General features: G+C 38.3%; 1 protein-coding gene across 3 annotated transcripts in view; it reads left to right on the top strand.

Moving 5' to 3' along the window:
* btv (dynein cytoplasmic heavy chain beethoven) overlaps window positions 1-19,255 on the top strand; it is a 289,769-nt gene that overhangs the window by 93,822 nt on the left and 176,692 nt on the right. For all 3 annotated transcript variants that reach the window (XM_070086734.1, XM_070086733.1, XM_070086735.1), the window contains 9 exons: window positions 684-776; window positions 1,308-1,501; window positions 4,901-5,039; window positions 5,424-5,726; window positions 11,461-11,777; window positions 11,893-12,012; window positions 12,385-13,515; window positions 14,500-14,605; window positions 17,332-17,472. In XM_070086734.1, the coding sequence (XP_069942835.1) occupies window positions 684-776; window positions 1,308-1,501; window positions 4,901-5,039; window positions 5,424-5,726; window positions 11,461-11,777; window positions 11,893-12,012; window positions 12,385-13,515; window positions 14,500-14,605; window positions 17,332-17,472 (2,544 nt within the window). The remainder of the gene's footprint in view (window positions 1-683; window positions 777-1,307; window positions 1,502-4,900; window positions 5,040-5,423; window positions 5,727-11,460; window positions 11,778-11,892; window positions 12,013-12,384; window positions 13,516-14,499; window positions 14,606-17,331; window positions 17,473-19,255) is intronic.

Raw genomic sequence — 19,255 nt, 5'->3', positions numbered from 1 at the left:
GTATTAATTGGAGGACTGAGGAGGGGTTGTTGAGGTAGTTTGGACATTTAGAGAGGATAGAGAAAAAATAGGATGACTTGGATGGATAAAATCTGTAGTGGAGGGAAGGCAGGGTAGGGGTTGCCCTGAGAAAAGTTAGAGGGAGGGTGTAAAGGAGGTTTTTGTGTGCGAGGGGCTTGGACATAACTGTGCAACTGAGACTTGCTTTAGAAGCCATTATTAATTGAATTTTACTTAATATGTTAGTTACACAAAATGCTCTAAATCCAAGGAAAATTCAAGACTGAATGACAAATGTTTGTGTGAGTGAGAACAAATAATAAACTGGCATGAGTGGCTTACGGCTTAGGAAATAACGAACCGCTTTGATCCATACTGGATGAACATCGGTGTTAACAGACTTGGACTGATACTTCAGAAGACAACTGGACACTATTGCTTCAGACAGAATGCAGAATTACAGTCTTTGTAACATTTTGGTTGATAGTGTATGTCTGGCCATCATTTTTTATCCAAAATTGCCAAAATCCATTTAGGACAGGTCCTCTAATGATAGGCTTTCTTTAATACTTTAATTGTCTTGACACTCAGTTCTGCTCAGTTTCTGGAGACTATAATCAGATGCTAATACTCAGTCTTTGTACGTTAGGTTACGTGGAAGATAACACCTTGATCTTTTTCAGATACTGTGTCTAGCTGATGCCATCCTCTTCACAGAACGATGTGAAGAATCTATTCAAGAAGGACGTCTTAGCAACTTTAAGAAAGAACTGGAGGCATGAAATGATATTGTTAAATTGTACAGCATAGTAACGGTGTACTGTTTTATAGCTCATTGAACTTTTGTGGGTGTTACCTACAGATTATCTTCAGATTGTTTAACTAAATAAGTATATTAGTCCTCTGGGTGATATATATTTTTATGTACAGTATTCAGTGAAATAACCTTCATTTTTATCCATACTTGCATCTTTCTTTCAAGTGTTAATTATAGTCATACATTGTTTTATGATTATCAGACATATATGTAGCTTCTCTGGACAAAATCCACTGATTAAATTGTATTGTTAACTCCTTTAGTGTCAATGTTTATTACAGTATATCTGTAAATTGTTTGTACACTACTATATTATGTATACAGCATAGTACTTTAGTGCTTTTTTTTTTTGTTATTTTTAACATTATTCTGATTTAATAGACATATGAGCAATCCTCCTTATTAATTTGTTATATTGAGGGTTTACTGTATTTAATTAGTTTTTACTATAAAATTCAGGAATAATAAAATATAATTTATTTCATTTAAGGCAAAACTTGAATCATATACCAGTGTAGACCTCAGTTCAGATGGAAGCCCAGAGGGTAAGGCAGATAGTCTAGTACTGGAGCTCAAGTTGAAGGCACTCATCTTGGACACCATCCATAATATTGATGTTGTCAACATACTAATAACCAACAACATTCTCTCTGTAGCAGACTGGGCATGGCAAAAACAGCTAAGGTGAGGCGCTTATTTTATTGCAGTGTTGTTGGCTTCACTATCAGATAATTTCATTTTGCCTTATGGCCTTCATTAATTGCATGTTTGCCCAAACGTTTATTCATTTATTTTTGGAACTATAAATAAACTTGGACATGCAGCAGGCATGTGGGAACATGTTAGATAGGAGAGAATGGAGACAAATGGTTTTTGGGACCTGACGAGCTGTTGGAGTGTGAGCTGGGTAATATTTTGCGAAGGGATTCAAGGAAACTGGTTAGCTGGACTTGTGTCTTGGAGGTGGGAAGTACAATGCCTGCACTTTAACCCTTAAACAGTCCAAACAGATCGACATTCAAATTCGTAGTGCTACAAAAGTAGATCTACTTTTTTTTATAATTTTTCAAATATAACATAAAAAAAGTAGATAAAAGTTTTTTTACACATTTTCAAATGTAAAACAAAAAAGAAGATCTACATTTTTTTTACATACTTTCAGATGTTGAAAAAACGTATATATACGTTTGGACCATTTAAGTGTTAAAGGAGGGGTTTGGGACATTGGCCGTTTGGAGTGACATCTAAACTGTCTATGGAGGCAAAGAAGGGAATGTATGAAAGTGTAGTAGTACCAACACTCTTATATGGGTGTGAAGCTTGGGTGGTAAATGCAGCAGCGAGGAGGCGGTTGGAGGCAGTGGAGATGTCCTGTCTAAGGGCAATGTGTGGTGTGAATATTATGCAGAAAATTCGGAGAGTGGAAATTAGGAGGTGTGGAGTTAATAAAAGTATTAGTCAGAGGGCTGAAGAGGGGTTGTTGAGGTGGTTTGGTCATTTAGAGAGAATGGATTAAAGTAGAATGACATGGAGAGCTTATAAATCTGTAGGGGAAGGAAGGCAGGGTACGGGTTGTCCTCGAAAAGGTTGGAGGGAGGGGGTAAAGGAGATTTTGTGGGCGAGGGGCTTGGACTTCCAGCAAGCGTGCGTGAGCGTGTTAGATAGGAGTGAATGGAGATGAATGGTATTTGGGACCTGACGAGTTGTTGGAGTGTGAGCAGGGTAATATTTAGTGAAGGGATTCATGGAAACTGTTTATTTTTATATAGCCGGACTTGAGTCCTGGAAATGGGAAGTATAATGCCTGCACTTTAAAGGAGAGGTTTGGGATATTGGCAGTTTGGAGGGATATGTTGTCTATCTTTATACATATATGCTTCTAAGCTGTTGTATTCTGAGCACCTCTGCAAAAACAGTGATTATGTGTGAGTGAGGTGAAAGTGTTGAATAATGGTGAAAGTATTTTCTTTTTTATAGGTAGTAGGTTGGTAGACAGCAACCGCCCAGGGAGGTACTACCGTCCTGCCAAGTGAGTGTAAAACGGAAGCCTGTAATTGTTTTACTTGATGGTGGGATTGCTGGTGTCCATTTTTCTGTCTCATAAACATGCAAGATTTCAGGTATGTCTTGCTACTTCTACTTACACTTAGGCCACACTACACATACATGTACAAGCATATATATACACACACCCCTCTGGGTTTTCTAATATTTTCTTACTAGTTCTTGTTCTTGTTGTTTATTTTCTCTTACCTCCATGGGGAAGTGGAACAGAATTCTTCCTCCATAAGCCATGCGTGTTGTAAGAGGCGACTAAAATGCCGGGAGCAAGGGGCTAGTAACCTCTTCTCCTGTATATATTACTAAATGTAAAAGGAGAAACTTTCGTTTTTCCTTTTGGGCCACCCCGCCTCGGTGGGATACGGCCAGTGTGTTGAAAGAAAGAAAGATTTTCTTTTTGGGGATTTTCTTCTTTGGGTCACCCTGCCTCGGTGGGAGACGGCCGACTTGTTGAAAAACAAAAATATATACACCTACCATCCGACTTACAACCGAGTTCGGTTCCGAGAAACCGGTCGTAAGTCGAAATGGTCGTAAGTTGAACTTTACTACTGAATATCAACAAAAAAATTTTGTAATGACTTTATTTTATTGTTTTATTTTGGTATTTCATGTTTTACTTTACTTTTTATGTTGTTAGTACTGTATTTTATACTGTAAGGTTTAGGATAAACACTGTGTACAACACAAATAGTTATTTATTTCCCATAAATTTGGCATAAAAAACACAGTCATAAGTCGAGTGGTCGTAAGTCGAGCAGGTCGTAAGTCAGATGGTAGGTGTATATATATATATATACCCTGCCTCGGTGGGAGACGGCCGACTTGTTGGAAAAAAAAAATGTATATATACTTTTTGCTGATGATACTGTGCTTATGGGAGATTCTAAAGAAAAATTGCAAAGGTTAGTGGATGAGTTTGAGAATGTGTGTAAAGGTAGAAAGTTGAAAGTGAACATAGAAAAGAGTAAGGTGATGAGGGTATCAAATGATTTAGATAAAGAAAAATTGGATATCAAATTGGGGAGGAGGAGTATGGAAGAAGTGAATGTTTTCAGATACTTGGGAGTTGACGTGTCGGTGGATGGATTTATGAAGGATGAGGTTAATCATAGAATTGATGAGGGAAAAAAGGTGAGTGGTGCGTTGAGGTATATGTGGAGTCAAAAAACATTATCTATGGAGGCAAAGAAGGGAATGTATGAAAGTATAGTAGTACCAACACTCTTATATGGGTGTGAAGCTTGGGTGGTAAATGCAGCAGCGAGGAGACGGTTGGAGGCAGTGGAGATGTCCTGTTTAAGGGCAATGTGTGGTGTAAATATTATGCAGAAAATTTGGAGTGTGGAAATTAGGAGAAGGTGTGGAGTTAATAAAAGTATTAGTCAGAGGGCAGAAGAGGGGTTGTTGAGGTGGTTTGGTCATTTAGAGAGAATGGATCAAAGTAGAATGACATGGAAAGCATATAAATCTATAGGGGAAGGAAGGCGGGGTAGGGGTCGTCCTCGAAAGGGTTGGAGAGAGGGGGTAAAGGAGGTTTTGTGGGTAAGGTGCTTGGACTTCCAGCAAGCGTGCGTGAGCGTGTTAGATAGGAGTGAATGGAGACGAATGGTACTTGGGACCTGACGATCTGTTGGAGTGTGAGCAGGGTAATATTTAGTGAAGGGATTCAGGGAAACCGGTTATTTTCATATAGTCGGACTTGAGTCCTGGAAATGGGAAGTACAATGCCTGCACTTTAAAGGAGGGGTTTGGGATATTGGCAGTTTGGAGGGATATGTTGTGTATCTTTATATGTGTATGCTTCTAGACTGTTGTATTCTGAGCACCTCTGCAAAAACAGTGATAATGTGCGAGTGTGGTGAAAGTGTTGAATGATGATGAAAGTATTTTCTTTTTGGGGATTTTCTTTCTTTTTTGGGTCACCCTGCCTCGGTGGGAGACGGCCGACTTGTTGAAAAAAAAAAAAAAAAATATATATATATATAAAGCCTTCTCATGAAATATATTATATTGATACAGATTCTACATAAGTGAAGAGGGATCAGCATATATGAAAATGGTAGATGCTCAGTTTGATTATACATATGAATACCAAGGCAATGCCCCTAAGTTGGTACATACACCATTAACTGACAAGTGTTACCTAACACTAACACAGGTATGTATATTTTGTCATCATTTATTGCTTTATTGTACAATTACTATGCAGATTATTACAAGTTATATTCATTTGAATTGAGATGATTTTTTTTTTTTATTTTTGACATTCCTTATTGTACAGTGGACCCCCGGTTAACGATATTTTTTCACTCCAGAAGTATGTTCAGGTGCCAGTACTGACCGAATTTGTTCCCATAAGGAATATTGTGAAGTAGATTAGTCCATTTCAGACCCCCAAACATACAGGTACAAACGCACTTACATAAATACAATTACATAATTGGTCGCATTCGGAGGTAATCGTTATGCGGGGGTCCACTGTATTAGATTATCTTTGCAATACAATACAATTATTCATTATGGAATGTTTGTTGATTTGCAGGGTATGCACATGGGACTGGGTGGAAATCCTTATGGCCCTGCTGGAACTGGTAAAACAGAGTCTGTGAAAGCTCTTGGTAGCCTTTTTGGACGTCAAGTTCTTGTATTTAACTGTGATGAAGGCATAGATGTTAAATCAATGGGCCGCATATTTGTTGGTTTGGTGAAATGTGGTGCCTGGGGATGTTTTGATGAGTTCAACCGTCTGGAAGAGGCTGTTTTATCAGCTGTCTCTATGCAGATTCAGACCATACAAGCTGCTCTCAAGTCACATGCTTCATCTACTACTTTATTGGGCAAAGAGGTATGCTGATAAAAGAAAGCTTAATTACATGAAATATTTGCAGCACATTGGCTGGAGGGAAGGCGTGGTAATGGTTGGCCGAGGAAAGGTTGTAGGGACGGGGTAAAGGAGGTTTTGTGTGCGAGGGGCTTGGACTTTCAGAAAGCATGCATGAGCGTATTTGATAGGAGTGAATGGAGACAAATGGTTTTTAATACTTCACGTGCTGTTGGAGTGTGAGCAAAGTAACATTTATGAAGGGATTCAGGGAAACCAGCAGGCTGGACTTGAGTCCTGGAGATGGGAAGTACAGTGTCTGCACTCTGAAGGAGGGGTGTTACTGTTGTAGTTTTATAACTGTAGTGTAAAGCACCCTTCTGGCAAGACAGTGATGGAGTGAATGATGATGAAAGTTTTTCCTTTTTGGGCCATCCTGTCTTGGTGGGAATTGGCTGATGTGTTAATAAAAAGAAATATATTGGCATGAAATGATTCTTGCTCCATATTCAGGCAGAAAATTAAATTAAAAACATTTGCACATAATAAGCCTAATTTAATATGGCACGTATAAATTTTCTGATGAGTAAATCTTTCTTGATATGTGTGCATTGCAAGTAGCAAAAAAATAAAAATAATAATGAAGATTTAATTATTTCTTTATTAGGTATAAATATTTTTTATATACATTTTAAGGATCAGCCATTGAAAAAGTACAACACTTAAAAAGTTTTATCTTCAGTAATTTTTTTTTTTTTTTTAACAAGTCGGCCATCTCCCACCGAGGCAGGGTGACCCACCGAGGCAGGGTGACCCACCGAGGCAGGGTGACCCACCGAGGCAGGGTGACCCACCGAGGCAGGGTGACCCACCGAGGCAGGGTGACCCACCAAGGCAGGGTGACCCACATAGGCAGGGTGACCCACCGAGGCAGGGTGACCCACCGAGGCAGGGTGACCCACCGAGGCAGGGTGACCCACCGAGGCAGGGTGACCCACCGAGGCAGGGTGACCCACCGAGGCAGGGTGACCCACCGAGGCAGGGTGACCCACCGAGGCAGGGTGACCCACCGAGGCAGGGTGACCCACCGAGGCAGGGTGACCCACCGAGGCAGGGTGACCCACCGAGGCAGGGTGACCCACCGAGGCAGGGTGACCCACCGAGGCAGGGTGACCCACCGAGGCAGGGTGACCCACCGAGGCAGGGTGACCCACCGAGGCAGGGTGACCCACCGAGGCAGGGTGACCCACCGAGGCAGGGTGACCCAAAAAGAAAAAAAATCCCCAAAAAGAAAATACTTTCATCATCATTCAACACTTTCACCACACTCACACATTATCACTGCTTTTGCAGAGGTGCTCAGAATATAACAGTTTAGAAGCATATACGTATAGAGATACACAACATATTCCTCCAAACTGCCAATATCCCAAACCCCTCCTTTAAAGTGCAGGCATTCTACTTCCCATTTCCAGGACTCAAGTCCGACTATATGAAAATAACCGGTTTCCCTGAATCCCTTCACTAAATATTACCCTGCTTACACTCCAACAGATCGTCAGGTCCCAAGTATCATTCGTCTCCATTCACTTCTATCTAACACGCTCATGCACGCTTTCTGGAAATCCAAGCTCCTCGCCCACAAAACCTCCTTTACCCCCTCTTTCCAACCCTTTCGAGGACGACCCCTACCCCTCTTTCCTTCTCCTATAGATTTATATGCTTTCCATGTCATTCTACTTTGATCCATTCTCTCTAAATGACCAAACCACCTCAACAACCCCTCTTCTGCCCTCTGACTAATGCTTTTATTAACTCCACACCTTCTCCTAATTTCCACACTCCGAATTTTCTGCATAATATTTACACCACACATTGCCCTTAGACAGGACATCTCCACTGCCTCCAACCGTCTCCTTGCTGCTGCATTTACCAATATATAATCTAACAAACTACTTTCATTAAGTGCTATATCATGCCTTGTATATTTATTTATCCTCTGCTTCATAAAATATGTATTACTTATTACTAAACCTCTTTCTACACATAGCTCAATTAAAGGCTCCCCATTTTCATTTACCCGTGGCACCCCAAATTTACCTACTACTCCCTCCACAAAATTTTTGCCCACTTTAGCATTGAAATCCCCAACCACCATTTCTCTCACATCTGGTTCATATCTCCCCATGCATTCACTCAACATTTCCCAAAATCTCTCTCTCTCCTCTACACTTCTCTCTTCTCCAGGTGCATATACGCTTACTATAACCCACTTTTCACATCCAACCTTTATTTTACTCCACATAATCCTTGAATTAATACATTTATAGTCCCTCTTTTCCTGCCATAATTTATCCTTCAACATTATTGCTACTTCTATAGCTCTAACTCTGTTTGAAACCCCTGACCTAATCCCATTTATTCTTCTCCACTGAAACTCTCCTACCCCCTTCATCTTTGTTTCACTTAATGCCAGGACATCCAGCTTTTTCTCATTCATAACATCGACAATCATCTCTTTCTTATCATTTGCACAACATCCATGTACATTCAGACTTCCCACTTTGACAATTTTCTTCTTATTCTTTTTAGTAATCTTTACAGGAAAAGGGGTTACTAGCCCATTGTTCCCGGCATTTTAGTTGACTTTTACAACGCGCATGGCTTACGGAGGAAAGATTCTTATTCCACTTCCCCATGGATATAAAAGGAAAAGTAATAAGACCAAGAACTATTAAGATAAAATCAAAGAAAACTCAGACGAGTGTATATAAATAAACATGTACATGTATGTGTAGTGTGACCTAAGTGTAAGTAGAAGTAGCAAGACGTACCTGAAATCTTGCATGTTTATGAGACAGAAAAAAGACACCAGCAATCCTACCATCATGTAAAACGATTACAGGTTTCCGTTTTACACTCACTTGGCAGGACGGTAGTACCTCCCTGGGCGGTTGCTGTCTACCAACCTACTACTTATCTTTAGTAATATGATTGTTTATATGTAATATGATTGCATATGATTGTTTATATGTAATATGATTGTATATGATTGTTTACTTGTAAATCTAACCCCAACAACATACCTTGTACATCCCTACCCAATTTTCAAAGGAGAATGGATCAAAGTAGAATGACATGGAAAGCATATAAATCTATAGGGGAAGGAAGGAGGGGTAGGGGTCGTCCTCGAAAGGGTTGGAGAGAGGGGGTAAAGGAGGTTTTGTGGGTAAGGTGCTTGGACTTCCAGCAAGCGTGCGTGAGCGTGTTAGATAGGAGTGAATGGAGACGAATGGTACTTGGGACCTGACGATCTGTTGGAGTGTGAGCAGGGTAATATTTAGTGAAGGGATTCAGGGAAACCGGTTATTTTCATATAGTCGGACTTGAGTCCTGGAAATGGGAAGTACAATGCCTGCACTTTAAAGGAGTGGTTTGGGATATTGGCAGTTTGGAGGGATATGTTGTGTATCTTTATACGTATATGCTTCTAAACTGTTGTATTCTGGGCACCTCTGCAAAAGCAGTGATAATGTGTGAGTGTGGTGAAAGTGTTGAATGATGATGAAAGTATTTTCTTTTTGGGGATTTTCTTTCTTTTTTGGGTCACCCTGCCTCGGTGGGAGACGGCCGACTTGTTGAAAAAAAAAAAAAAAAAAAAAAAAGGAACTGTACTTCCAAACTTAACCATTTCGGGGTGGGTCCCATTGTACTATGACTTTGAAACGCGGGTCGGTCCCATTGTTCTACATGACGAGCTCAGCTCTCTCAGATAAGCTGTAAGTGGTAAATTTGAGCTTAGATATGAGAGAATGGGTCTACATGGTAAAAATGCACCATATAAAAAATCTTGCAGCACACAGTGCATAATGGGGAAAAAAACTGTGATCGTGTTTTTGGTTTAAAACAACAAATTTGCGGTGTATTTTCGTGTGGTTTTTATGGATGTATTCCTGGTTTTTTGGTCTCATTTCGTAGAATGGAAGATATACTACAGAAATGGAGATGATCTTGATTGGATTCAGGACTGAAAGTAGCTTGAAATTGAGCTCAATTAGCAGAAATGTTTGACTTTTGCTGATTTTTCAGAGTACATAAATTATCTTGCTCGTCCAATACGCATCCAGCTTGCTACTCTAACATGCATTTAGAAATGCACTGACATTATTTATACAATTATTACAATAATGCAGTAGTCTGCATAACAGTAAATCTTCTATATTTTGTGTGAATTAAATTTTGAAATAGAAAGTAAGTGTAATATAGGAGAGGCCTGGGGACATAACTGATGAACAGAGGAAATATTGTTTTATTGCCAAGAATGTCTACATTGTTTATTCTGGACTCTCTTTTTAAATTGGCAATTTTTGAATTTTGTGTGAAATTGGCCAAATTATTGATTTCTGATCACTGTGTGTAGTTGAAATAGGTAAATGGGCAGTTTCTTGTACTAATTCATTAGAATAGAGGGAATACTAGTGAAATAGCTATGAGTCTACTGGAGCAATGGAATTAGCTGGAAATAGGGCTCAAAATGGGTGAAATCACTGATGCATAAACATCGCCAAGAAAGCCAACTTTGCGAGAGGGTAATTCTGTGAGTTTTCCATCAAATTTTGTACTTTTAGTTTCATTATCTTCAGAAAAAGATTCTTTGTCGTTTCATAAGAAAAAATATATATATTTTTTTTTTCAACAAACCGGCCGTATCCCACCAAGGCAGGGTGGCCCAAAAAGAAAAGCGAAAGTTTCTCTTTTTAAAGTTAGTAATTTATACAAGAGAAGGGGTTTCTAGCCCCTTGCCCCCGGCATTTTAGTTGCCTCTTACAACACGCATGGCTTACGGAGGAAGAATTCTGTTCCACTTCCCCATGGAGATAAGAGGAAATAAACAAGAACAAGAACTAGAAAGAAAATAACAGAAAACTCAGAAGGGTGTGTGTATATATATGCTTGTATATGTATGTGTAGTGTGACCTAAGTGTAAGTAGAAGTAGCAAGACGTACCTGTAATCTTCCATATTTACGAGACAGACAAAAAGACACCAGCAATCCTACCATCATGTAAAACAATTACAGGCTTTCGTTTTACACTCACTTGGCAGGATGGTAGTACCTCCCTGGGTGGTTGCTGTCTACCAACCTACTACCTACAAATATATATATTTTTTAAATTCTCTGACCCTGAGAGCAATTTTCAGATCAAGGGTTCCAACCCTGAGAGGGTTGGATTACCAGTTTTCCTGAAACTCTTTATAAATATTACTTTATCCATACTCCAGCAACATGCCAAATCTCCAAAATTTCTTGCTTGCAATCACTGTGTTGTAATATGTTCACATATGCTCAAGCTTCAACTTATAAAGACTTTGATACAATCCTTTCAACCCTTTCTTGAATATCCCTTATATTTCCTTCCATCTCCTGCAGATTTATATATCTTCTTAATCAGTTTGTCTTCATTCTTCCTACTTGACTAAACATTCTCAACATTCCCTCTTCTGCTCTTTGAATTATACCTCCTCAATGTCTTCTAATGTCTTTGTTTCTTTTTTTTCTGCATTATATTCACACATATTGCTTCCAACCTCCTCCTTATTGCAGCATAAAAAGACCATGTGTCCTACCCATACAGAAGCATTGACAATACTGATATTTATATTTATATAGTAATTGTATTTATAGTCATCCCTTGCTTTTAGGTACCGATATTTATATTTATATAGTAATTGTATTTATAGTCATCCCTTGCTTTTAGGTACCTGTTGATCACAATTCTGGCATTTTCATAACACTCAACCCAGCTGGAAAAGGTTATGGTGGTCGTCAAAAGCTTCCAGACAATCTAAAGCAATTGTTTAGACCTGTTGCAATGGCCCGTCCTGACAATGAACTAATTGCTGAAGTCATTCTATTCAGTGAGGGCTTCAAGGATGGGAAAAATCTTGGACGTAAACTTGTTGCAATCTTCAACTTGTCAAAGGAACTCCTTACACCACAGCAGCATTATGACTGGGGTTTACGAGCTCTTAAGACAGTATTGAAAGGCAGTGGTAGCCTGCTTCAGTCTTATAGGTTGGTGTACTAGTCTTTAAAATTATGCTGTTACGTTTGTGATGGCATATTTATCTTTAAAATATAATAAAAAAAATTTCCCCTGCTTTCTAAAACTACATTTTTCATATTGCAGACGGACATTACTTGAAGAAGGAAAGTCAACTGACATAGATACAAATATGGAATCAGAGTTGGTTGTGCAAGCTTTGCGACTCAACACACTCTCAAAACTCACCTTTTCTGACAGCTCTAGGTAATTTTGTTATATTGTTGGTTTTGAACAAATTTATGGCAGGGTATGATCTCATAATTTGTTCAGAATATATTTTTTTCAATCCAGGTACTGAGATAATGATAACAAATTAGCTAAATTTATGTTTGCTTACCCGGCATTAAGTGAAACAGTTTTTCATTATCTGCCATCCAAGAACTATACGGTAGCCTGCTGGTTAACATCACTAACACTTAGTTTTAAATATATACAGTACTAGTTTTTTTTGTCATTTCATTCCCTTGAGATTTTTCTTTGTATTTACTTGTTTCCCTCTCCAATTCAAGTACCCTTTTTTATACTAGTTTAAAATATGATCATTCACCTAAATAACTTCTATTATGTTTCTTCTAGGTTCGATGACCTGGTGCGAGACGTGTTTCCTGATATTAAATTTAGAGGTGTTGGCTACGAGGATTTAGCTGAAATTTTACATGACACATTTAAAGAAATGACTCTTATACCCAATGAGAGACAGATAAAAAAAGCTCTTGAGCTTTATGAGCAACTCCAGCAGCGTATGGGAGTGGTGGTAGTTGGTCCTTCAGGATCAGGAAAAACAACCTTGTGGCAGACCTTGCGACATGCTCTCCTGAAAATGGATAATAAAGTAAAGAAATATGTTATGAATCCTAAAGCTATGCCAAGACAACAGCTTCTTGGGCACATTGACCATGATACAAGGGAATGGTCTGATGGTGTTCTTACTGCTTCTGCAAGACAAGTTGTCCGGGAACCACCTGATGTAACTTCATGGATCATTTGTGATGGCGACATAGATCCCGAGTGGATTGAGTCATTGAATTCTGTATTAGATGACAATCGGCTTTTAACTATGCCATCAGGAGAAAGGATACAATTTGGTCCAAATGTCAATTTCCTCTTTGAGACTGATGATTTATCCTCTGCCTCACCTGCTACAATCTCTCGCATGGGCATGATTTTCCTAAGTGATGAAGACACCAATATTCATGCAGTTGTTAATGCTTGGCTTGAGTCACAGGGAGAAGAAGCCAAACGCTACCTTGAACCATACATTGAGCAATACTTCTTTAAAGCTCTTGAATGGGTGCTGAAAGCTGGTGAAGTTGAAGTTGAAACTACCCTAGTTGGATGGGTTTTAAATGGCCTCTCACATCTTCATGAAGTCACCAGTAAAGCTCACTTTTCCTTGGCACTTGTGAAGGGTCTGGGAGGTAATCTTCCTGCAAACATCAGATCAGACTTTGCTCGTGAGGTATTTTCGTGGGTGGGCGAACATGTGCCAGATCAGCGCAAACCTCTCAATGTTTATTATGATGCTTCCCGTGACCGCTTAGAACCATATACGTCTGATTCCACTGAAGACATCGTAGTTGGTACCGGTGAAGTTCCCCTGATATTAACAGCTGATGCCAAATGTGCTCTTGATTATTTCATGCCATGGCTTCAGTTAGAGACAAAACAGTCTTTCATTCTGGTTGGACCAGAAGGCTGTGGAAAGAGGTATGTTTATGTAGTGCACAGTTTGATAGTAAAGAGATATGTATGCTAGAACTTCTCAGCTCATTAAATATAGCTACTTTATGCTCATTTCAATGATTACTGTTCTCTGTCTTCTAAACTGCTTGGAGCAGAAGCCTATCCTTTGTATTGGTGCTATAATATGCCATAAAAATTTGACATTATGTTACCTTAACAATAAAAGAAAGTCTAGTCTCCATTTAATAAGTTTTTACATTGTATCATAAATATTTATCACTAAGCTTAAGAAAATCTAACAGACGAAAGGGGATTATTCAATAGATGCTTGGGTAATGCTTTCTTTATATTATATTTGTAATTTGTTGTATATACTGTGTAATTTTATATACTGAACAGTAATAATAGTTGCAAATGGTGAGAGATGTAGAGTAATACAGTTGACCTTGGATATTGCTCCAAATTTTCCTTGTTTATGTTATGGGCTAAAATGCCTTTAGGCAGTAAGACCAGTTGAATAACATCATGGCAAATGTGTTTCCTTCTTTGGGCCAACCTGCTATGGTGGGAGATAGGCATTGGAGTAAAAAAAAAATTACATGTGAATTTTTTTTTAGCACGTCAGCCATATCCCACGGAGGCAGGGTGACCCAAAAAGATAGAAGAAACTTTCATCATCATTCAACACTTTCACCATCACTCATACATAATCACTGTCTTTGCAGAGACGCTCAGATACAACAGTTTGGATGTCCCTCCAAACTGCCAATATCCCAAACCCCTCCTTTAAAGTGCAGGCATTGTACTTCCTATTTCCAGGACTCAAGTCCAGTTAATTGCAAAAATGTTCACCTGCTTTAAAAAATTTAGCTGTTCTTTAAAATTAATTTTTTTTATAAATTTAGACATTTAATTAATATTAATTTGTTCAATCTTTTATAAGCCTAGTCTGTAGATTACAAGGGTGTAGCTCCTAATTTATGGCATTTTTTGGCTTTTGTACACCAGCCTACTGCTTCACCACTGCTTCTCCAAACTGCGGAGCACACAGGTGACCATGATTCACTGCAGCGCATATACAGCTCCTCAACATGTGCTTCAGAAGCTCTCCCAGGTGAGCCACAGACAAAGTTGATGTGTTTTGCCATCAACAGTATCTAGAACAACTTACATTATTATGGTGCAAAGGAACCCCCAGGGAAACCTAAAACAACATATGGATTAATACTCTATATTTTGGCCTCACACTGAGCCATTTTCAGTAGTATGAGGAAAGATGTACAGTACTCATCTTACAGGCTGTTTCATTGTCCTCATATGTGTTTGCTTGTGCCAATGATAAGTTTTTATAACTTACTCATTTTTTAATTAATTATCCTTTTAAGTGTTTTGTAAATTATAAAAAAAGATATGAGATTAACATAGTACTGAAAAATTCATGGAACCTGTATAAGATGAACTGTAAGCGGACAGGTGAGAAGTGTTTTAAAACATCTGATTAGGTCATTTCTGTATCTTGAACCTGTATGTTTATCTTTTAAATTACCAGTTTTGGATTTCACTACCTTTTATTGCTCAGTCGTGTCTTCTGCTAAATGGAATAAATAAAACATTATTAAAAGCAGTAAAAACTTAGCCTCAGGTTAGGATACATAGGAAAAAAAGGAATGTTTTCCTGTAAAAGTAGGCCTTCGACAGGTGTGTGATGTCTCCATGATTGGTGAATATATTTATTGATGGGTTGTAAAAGAAGTATATCTAGGGTGATGGGAAGAGGTGTTGGATTAATAAATAATGAATCTAATATGAAGTGGGAGTTGTCACAGATGTTCTTTTTAATGACAGTTCTTATGAGAAATTCTGAAAAGAAGTTGCAAAGTTTATAGATGAGTTTTGGAGGGTCTGTAAAAGAAGTCATTAAAAGAGAAAACAAAAGAGCAACATGATAAGTTTGGGGACAGAAACATGGATATCAGATTAGAAGAAAAGGGTATGGAGGAAATGAATGTACAGTGGAACCTCGGTTTTCATGATTAATACATTCAAAAAAGTCTGATGAAAACCCGAATCATACAAAAACTGAAGCAATATTTCCCTAAAGAAATAATGTAAACTCCAATACTGAAACTATGTATAATGCCAAAACAAAAGCATTCACATTGCTAAACTCACAAACTAGTATTTAGTCACTTAGCCATAATACCAACTTACCTCATAATTTTGTAATATTTTAAACTTAAGATTTAATCTAAGTCTGCCCGAAATGCCTAGCCATGCTGGGTGTTCTAGTGGTACACTCTGTAATTATTATTTTACTACATGTAAACCACACAATAACCAAATTCTGTAAACTCAGCATTGTAATCCTTATAGAGAATAAACTTTGAATTTGAATTGAATTTGAATTTGAATTTGAATTAATCCATTCCAGACACAAAAATATTAAAAAAAAATACATTTTATAGAGAATAACTATAGTTTTACATATAAACTAGCACATACGAACACCTAGGTTTGACTGTATTTAGATATTTGGGAGTAGAAGTGTCAGCAGATGGGACCTTGGAGTTCAAGGTGAAGCACAGAATATATGAGTGAATAAAAGTAGATGGAGTGTAGAGGCTTTTATGGAGAGAAGTAAGTTTATATATTCAAATTCAAATATGGAAGCAAAAAGAGAAATGTACCAGAGTATAGTAGTACCAACCCTTATATAGGGTTGTAAGCCTTGTGCTTTAAACATTGCAAGGAGGAGGCTGGAGAGAGTGGGGATGTCATGTTTGAGAGTATTTTGCATTGAGAATATTATGCAGGGAATTCAGAGTGTAGAAATTAGAAGGACATATTTAGTTATGAAAGGTATTGTTTACAGGGCAAAGGATTGGTTGTTGAGGTAGTTTGGCATATAGAGAGAATGGAACAGAATAGGATGATCAAGAGAGTGGATGAATCTGAGGTGGAAAGGAGGGGTAGAGGTCATCCCAGGAAGGATTGGAGGGAAGGTGCGAAGAATGTTTTAAGTGCTGTAGTAGATGATCAAGCATCTAACAGGTGTGTGTGTGAGTGTGTTAGATTGGGTTGAGGGATTCTAAGGGTTTGATGAGTTGTTGGAATGTGAGAAATTAACATTTATGAAAGGAGTCAGTGAAACTGGTTAGCCAGATTTTAGTCTTGAAGGTTAGAAGTATAGTGCTTACACTCTGATGGAGTGGGAATGCTACATTTTGAATTGTGAAGACACTTCTAGGAAGACACCTGTTGAATGAATGATAATGAATGTTTCCTTATTTTTGGTCACCCTACCTTGATGGAATCTTGTGAAGCACCTACATTCTCTTGTAAAACATAGAATGAGGGGAAACATGATTGAGCAGTATAAGTGGAAGATGGGCACATAAATAAAGTTGATATTACTAAGGTTCTGAAGATATCCCTCCAAAACAGAACTTGAAATAATGGATTTAGATTAGATAAGCTTAGGTTTAGAAAAGATGTAGTGAAAGCACTGATTTGGAAATAGAGTAGTTGATGAATAGAATAATCTAACTGGTAGGTTTATTGAAGCAAAAACCTTGGGTAGCTTGAAATATAGGTTGGGTTAATACATAATTGAGAGAGGTTAGAGTTGAGTGGGACTTACACAGCATGAGTTAGTAGGGTTATCAAAGCTTATTCCTTGGGTAGCCTTGAAATGAGCTGGAAAAATATTTTGTTAAAGGGTTTGGGGGTTTGAAAAGGACCTGCCTAATTTAGGCCAGTAGGCTTGTTGCAGGGTTCCTCTGTTCTAATTTTCTTATGTAAAAACATAAATTATTATTAAGACTAATACTTTGTCTACAGATGTGTATGGTAATTTCAACAAATACTGGACGAGTTTATCGACCTAAGGATTGTGAGAGACTTATTGTATACCTGAAGGATCTAAACTTGCCCAAGCCTGACAAGTGGGGCACTTGTCAACTCATTACCTTCCTACAGCAGGTTTGTTTTCATCATTACACTGCACAATAACAGGCTTTTTTACAGTTATATTATTTAGGTATTTAGGTAATGCTGTATATTTTTCTCTGTATGAAGAATAATCATTTATGGCCAGTTTGCATTGCATTTTCTGCCAATATTGAACTGAGAATACCAATCAAGGAAGCTATACTGTATTTTACCAGTTTTAGGGAGCAGTATTATATTGTACCTAAGAAAACTGAAGCTTAATATTGTATTGGGATTTTATTTAAGGTTAAGTTACTACAGGAGGGCCATGCTTTACAGTGTTTGCTAGTACAACGGCTTTCAATTATGCCCATTCTTCATTTATTCAGACTTCCTACAATAAATATATTCACCACTCACTGTAAGCTAAGGATAAAAATATTTAGAGATAAGATAGTGTAAACAGGTTATCAGGCTTTAATTTTTTTTTTTCAACAAGTCTGCTGTCTCCCACCGAGGCAGGATGACCCAAAAAGAAAGAAAGTCCCTAAAAAGAAAATACTTTCATCATCATTCAACACTTTCACCACACTCACACATAATCACTGTTTTTGCAGAGGTGCCAAGAATACAACAGTTTAGAAGTATACACATATAAAGATACACAACATATCCCTCTAAACTGCCAATATCCCAAACCCCTCCTTTAAAGTGTAAGCATTGTACTTTCCATTTCCAGGACTCAAGTTTGGCTATATAAAAATAACCGGTTTCCCTGAATCCCTTCACTAAATATTACCCTGCTCACACAAACAGTTTGTCAGGTCAAAAATACCATTCATCTCCGTTCACTCCTATCTAACACGCTCACTCACACTTGCTGGAAGTCCAAGCCCCTCGCCCACAAAACCTCCTTTACCCCCTCCCTCCAACCTTTTCGAGGACGACCCCTACCCCGCCTTCCTTCCCCTACAGATTTATACGCTCTCCATGTCATTCTACTTTGATCCATTCTCTCTAAATGACCAAACCACCTCAACAACCCCACTTCAGCCCTCTGACTAATACTTTTATTAACTCTACACCTCCTAATTTCCACACTCCAAATTTTCTGCATAATATTTACACCACACATTGCCTTTAGACAGGACATCTCCACTGCCTCCAACCGTCTCCTCGCTGCAGCATTTACAACCCAAGCTTCACGATACTTTCATACATTCCCTTCTTTGCCTCCATAGATAACGTTTTTTGTCTCCACATATACTATGATTAACCTCATCCTTCGTAAATCCATCCGCTGACACGTCAACTCCTAAATATCTGAAACTTCTTCTATACTCCTCCTCTCCAATTTGATATCCAATTTTTTTTTATCTAAATCATTTGATACTGTCATCACCTTACTCTTTTCTATGTTCACTTCAACTTTCTACCTTTATACACTCTCCCAAACTCGTCCACTAACCTTTGCAATTTTTCTTTAGAATCTCCCATAAGCACAGTATCATCAGCAAAAAGTAACTGTGTCAGTTGCCATTTTGTACTTGATTCCCCATAATTTAATCCCACCCCTCTCCCGAACACCCTAGCATTTACTTCTTTTACAACCCCATTTATAAATATATTAAACAACCATGGTGACATTACACATCCCTGTCTAAGACCTACTTTTACCGGGAAGTAGTCTCCCTTTCTTCTACACACACTAACCTGAGCCTCACTGTCCTCATAAAAACTCTTTACAGCATTTAGTAACTTACCACCTATTCCATATACTTGTAACATCTGCCACATTGCTCCCCTTTGCACTCTGTCATATGCCTTTTCTAAA

This window comes from Cherax quadricarinatus, chromosome 19, assembly GCF_038502225.1.
Source record: "Cherax quadricarinatus isolate ZL_2023a chromosome 19, ASM3850222v1, whole genome shotgun sequence".
Classification (NCBI taxonomy): Eukaryota; Metazoa; Arthropoda; class Malacostraca; order Decapoda; family Parastacidae; genus Cherax; species Cherax quadricarinatus.
This window is presented reverse-complemented; position numbering and strand designations above follow the sequence as displayed.